General features: G+C 44.0%; 1 protein-coding gene across 1 annotated transcript in view; it reads left to right on the plus strand.

Annotated features, from left to right (window-relative positions):
- The window catches only part of FAM189A1 (family with sequence similarity 189 member A1), a 495,321-nt gene that overhangs the window by 461,088 nt on the left and 29,208 nt on the right, over positions 1-5,025 (plus strand). The window contains exon 6 of the mRNA XM_012812192.2: positions 4,267-4,374. Coding sequence (XP_012667646.2) covers positions 4,267-4,374 — 108 coding nt within the window. The remainder of the gene's footprint in view (positions 1-4,266; positions 4,375-5,025) is intronic.

Raw genomic sequence — 5,025 nt, forward strand, 5'->3', positions numbered from 1 at the left:
GGGTATTGCTTGCTCACTTCACTACATGTTGCTGAGCGCGGGCTCCATCTCGGGTTCTGTGCTAGGCCCTCTCTGCAAAGGCATCTTTCTCAGTCATTCCTCTCACTCCCAACATCACACGTTCAGTCCCCTGCAAAGTATAACCCAGACTCCTCAGCCTAGCCCCCCCCGCCCCACTGCCTGCCATGGTGCAGCCCCATCCTGCTCTGGCAGCAGGGAGGGCACTTTAAATGACCACAATGGCACTGCACAGGATGCCTAAGGCAATCCACCCGGCCCTGTTACAACCACTTAGGAAACTGAAACAAAGCCACCTAGAGCTTCTTGCCAAAATGACTTAACAGGGAACGGGATTTAACTTCCTGTTTAAAACAACCCCCCCAAACAGAAAAAATATGTGAAGATACTGAGTATAGAGCATTTAAGGACCCTGAGTGGTGGTTGGCCAATGAGGCGAATCCTATGATTGCCTCAGCTTATTCCTGTGAGAGAATTTCCAGGTCTCAGTGCTGGGAAAGGGAACTCAGAGGATCCCTGAGTTAGGGATAACAAGCTGAGAGGCTGAGGGAGACCAAAGCCTGGAGACCAGAGTTCTCAGGACGGAGTAGCAGAGAGGAGAGCACTGTACCCAGAGAGAACAGGGGGTGGAGAGGGTTTCCAGAGGCTGTCCCTTGAGCAGTACTCATCTGAATGCTGGTTGGCACAGGCAGATGAAGAAACTACCCCAGTCCAGGAGAAAAGTACAGAAAAGGGTTTGAGATAACATTGCCTGGTGTTCCTGCAAGAAGAGTGCTTATCCCATGGTGTCCAGAGACGCAGAACACTCCGGCCTCAGAAGTGGGGCATAATAATCCCCAGACTGAGCCCTGCCTCAGTTGTACCTAAACATTTTAAGATCAAGACTTTCTCAGTTCTCTGCCTTCACATTTGCACTGGGCTGTGTAACTTTGGGAAAGTGTTCACACACCATGTGTTCCCTATCTTCCACAATGTCGTGATCACACCTCTTTACCTTTTCAAAAAGTGGGCTTGAGAGCTGATGAGCAGGTTCTGAGAGCAGGTCCTGATGACCCCTGACCCTTGATGAGCAGGGGTCAGACACTGACTTCTTTAGGAGAACAGAAAATTTCCTAGAGGACATTACGGATTAGAATACGTGGACTCTTGTGTACAGGAGCAGCCCCCAGGATGCTGCAAACTAGATGGCCGTGTGGACGCGTTCTAGCACCTGCACAGTTCACATCAGTGAGTTGACCTTCCCCTTCTCCTGGAAGATTTGCCAACCCCTCCATTAGATCATTGAAACTAATCTTATAAGTACTGTAGTCTTTCTAGTGAATGATCTGTCTTTCCTGATAGCTTTTTGAGTACATACAATATTTCATACACTTGTGCATGAAAAAGGTTTTATTGGAGGAAATATAATTGTTTTAACTTTTTTGTCATTTTGTGAATCATGGTTATTTTTTCCTATCTCTGTCATGAATTTGAGAGTTAATTTTTATTGAATAAAGTACATTCGGATGGTTAAAACCTCTTCAAGTGTATCTTCTAAGATAGAATACAGGATAAAGTATTCTGTTATTACCATCTTGCTCATTTTATTTTTTATTTATAATGCTCAAAAGTGGCTAGTGATATAAGGCAAGAAAAAGAAAAGGTAACAAAATAGAAGGAAAGAAATGGAACATTTGCAGATGGCCTGATGGTCTACATAGAAAAATCCCAAGGATTTTCAAAACAATTACTAAAACAAATAACTTCAGCAAAGCTCCCAAAATACCAGATAAATACATAAAAATCAACCACATTTCTATATATAACAATGAACATGTTGAAAATGACATTGAAGATACAAAAATGAACCTCAATCTGAAACTCACGCCTTATTCAAAAATTAACTCAAAATGAATCATGGACTTAAATATAAAACATAAAGCTATAAAAGCTTTTACAAAAAGTAGAAAATCTTTGGGCCAGGTGCAGTGGCTTCCACCTGTAATCCTAGCACTATGGGAAGCTGAGGCAGGAGGATCCCTTGAACTCAGGAGTTCAATACCAGCCTGAGCTAGAGTGAGATTCCATCTCCACTAAAAATAGAAAAATTATTTAGGTGCAATGGCAGGCACTTATAGTTCTAGATACTCAGGAAACTGAGGCAGGAGGATGGCTTTAGCCCAGGAGTTTGAGGTTGCTGTGAGTTAGGCTGATGCCATGGTACTTTACCCAGGTGACAAAGCAAGACTTAAAGCATGACCATAAGAGCAGAAGTTTATAATTTGGGTCTCACAAACATTAGAAACTGTTTGTTCTATGAAAACTCATGTGTAATGAGCTGAATTTTTGTATCCCTCCAAAATTTATGAGTTGAAATCCTAACCTCCAATGTTATTAGAAGGTGGGGCCTTTGGGGGCTGATAAGATCATGAGAGTAGAGCCCTTGTGAATGGAATTAGCACCCTTAGAAAAGGGACCCCAGAAAGCTCTCATGCTCTTTCACTGCCAAGTGAAGATACAGCAAGAAGTCAGCCCTCTGCAGCCAGGAGATAGACCCAACAAGAATCCTACAGGCTTGGGCGGTGCCTGTGGCTCAGTGGGTAGGGAGCCAGACCCATATACTGAGGGTGGCAGGTTCGAGCCCAGCCCTAGCCAAACTGCAACAAATAGCCAGGCATTGTGTGGACACCTGTAGTCCCAGCTACTTGGGAGGCTGAGGCAAGAGAATTGCCTAAGCTCAGGAGTTGGAGGTTGTTGTGAGCTGTGACAGCACCCCACTCTAAAGTGAGACTTTGTCTTTTTAAGAAAAAAAAAGAATCCCACAGGCCGGCACTCTCGTCGTAGCCTCCCAGACTTCAAACTCTGAGAAATGAATGTTTGTTGTTTGAGCCACCCAGTCTATGGTATTTTTATTATGGCAGACTGAGCTAAGACCCCATATGAAACAGATAAAAAGAGGAGCTATCTGAAAAAGGACCAGTACTTAGAATACATAAAGAACTCTCAGAAGTCAATAGTAAAAAAAGCAAACATCCCATAAAAAATGGGCGAAAACATGAACAGACGTTTTACTGAAGAGGATAAAAAGATGACAGTGAGAACATGAAAAGATTGTTCAACATCATTAGACACCGTTTAATTTAATTTAATGCAAATTAAAACCAAAATGAGATATCATTACTCACCTGTCAGAATGGCTATGATAAAAATAGCGACACCAAATGCTGACAGTGATTCAGGGAAACTGGATCAATCATACATGGATTGTGGGAAGGCAGAATGGTTCAGCCACACTGGAAAGAAGTTTGTTAGTTTCTTATCAAAATAAATATGTAGTGATCATCCAACCCACCAATTGTACCCTTGGGGATATATTCCAGAGAAATAAAAACTTATGTTCATGCAAAAACCTATACACAAATGTTCACGGGAGTTTTATAGTAGGCAAATACTGGACACAGCTGAGATGCTCCTTGGTTGGTGAGGATACATCCAGTACCATGGAATACTCAGCAATGCAAGGAAATGAACTATTGATACATGCGCCAGCTTGGATAAATCTTAAAGAGAATTATGCTGAGTAACAAAAGCCAATTCTGAAAGGTTACATGCTGTATGATTCCATTTATGTTGCGTTCTTGAAATGGCAAAGTTCTAAAAATGGAGAACAGTCCAGTGATTAACAGGGGGCAGAAACCTAGATAGAGGGGGAGCAGCAAGACAGGGGACAACCTGGGGGACCTGCGTGGCCATGGAACTGTTCTGTGCCTTGACTGTCCCGGTGTCAGCACCTTGGCTATGATACCAAGCTATAGTTTTGCAAGATGTTACCATTGAGAGGAGCCTGAGAATATTCAGGTCTGTCTCTGTGATTTCATATAACTGCATGTGAATTTGCAATTATCTCAAGAAAAAAAGTTTAATTTAAACACTTGGCATTGTATTAAACACTCATTAGAATGTTGAGTTACAGGTTGTGATTGATAAAAATCTCCCACCTCCTTCAGTGTTGGCCATCTCAAGATTTTTTAGACATGTTAACTGACATCCTAATAATTATCAAAACCGTAAAATACATCATTGAGCATCAAGAATAATTTGATCTACTGTATTAAAGAACCATTTTCATCAGGAAAAACACACACACAAAGAAAACCTTTACGATGTGAACAGCGGCTGGCCACTGGCATGCTGGGCCTGACAGAGGGCTACGGGCTCTGCCTCTGGGCTGTCAGATGAGGCTGACGTTCTCTGCGTCTTTTCCCACAGGAACTCCTCTTCAGTGTGTGCGCCCTCAACGTCCTGTCCACCATCGTGTGTGCGCTGGCCACAGCCATGTGCTGCATGCAGATGGTCTCCACCGACATCCTGCAGATGGTGAGTGGCACACTCAAAACGTCAGGGCCAAACCCCTTCTTTAGCTGTTTAAACCAGTGTAGCAATGAGCACACCCCTCACCCCTTCCTCCAGTCATATTGAGTAAGAGCGAGGGCCCTGATGGCCCAAGGTGCCTGAGGTCCTCGTGCTGCCCTCTGGAAGACAGAGCGTCTGCACGTGTGGTGCCTTCAAGGTGCTTATTTGAGCTTCCCGTCAAAGGTCCTGACACTTTTGTGTCCTGGATGGCCCCTGGCATGTGCTCCGGAGTAGTTTTAGTCAAAGTCCTGCAGCCCTAGACGTCCTCTGGACCCTGCACCTGCAGAGCAAGGCACCTTCTTTGGGCTTCAGAATCAATTCTCTTTTAATGTAGGCAGTTTAGGACTGCTAGAAAATGGGTTCCTCTGTAACTGAAAGCTGTTAATGTGCGCTTTTTAAGATTTGTAGTCCAGCAGTCAGCCACCTGAATCATCTGGTCCTTTGGCCAAGGTCTCATAGAGGAAGACCTGATGCCTCCAGGAAGCAGGAGGCCAGGAGCAGGGTCACTGTTAACACATGTTACAGTACATGGGTTATTGATATGCAGATCATAAATCAGGAAGGCTCTTGTTTTTATGCGAGTGGGACACAGCTGACTGCTCAGATCTACCGCTG

Source organism: Otolemur garnettii, unplaced genomic scaffold, assembly GCF_000181295.1.
Source record: "Otolemur garnettii isolate 467f Iridium unplaced genomic scaffold, OtoGar3 scaffold00194, whole genome shotgun sequence".
Classification (NCBI taxonomy): domain Eukaryota; kingdom Metazoa; phylum Chordata; class Mammalia; order Primates; family Galagidae; genus Otolemur; species Otolemur garnettii.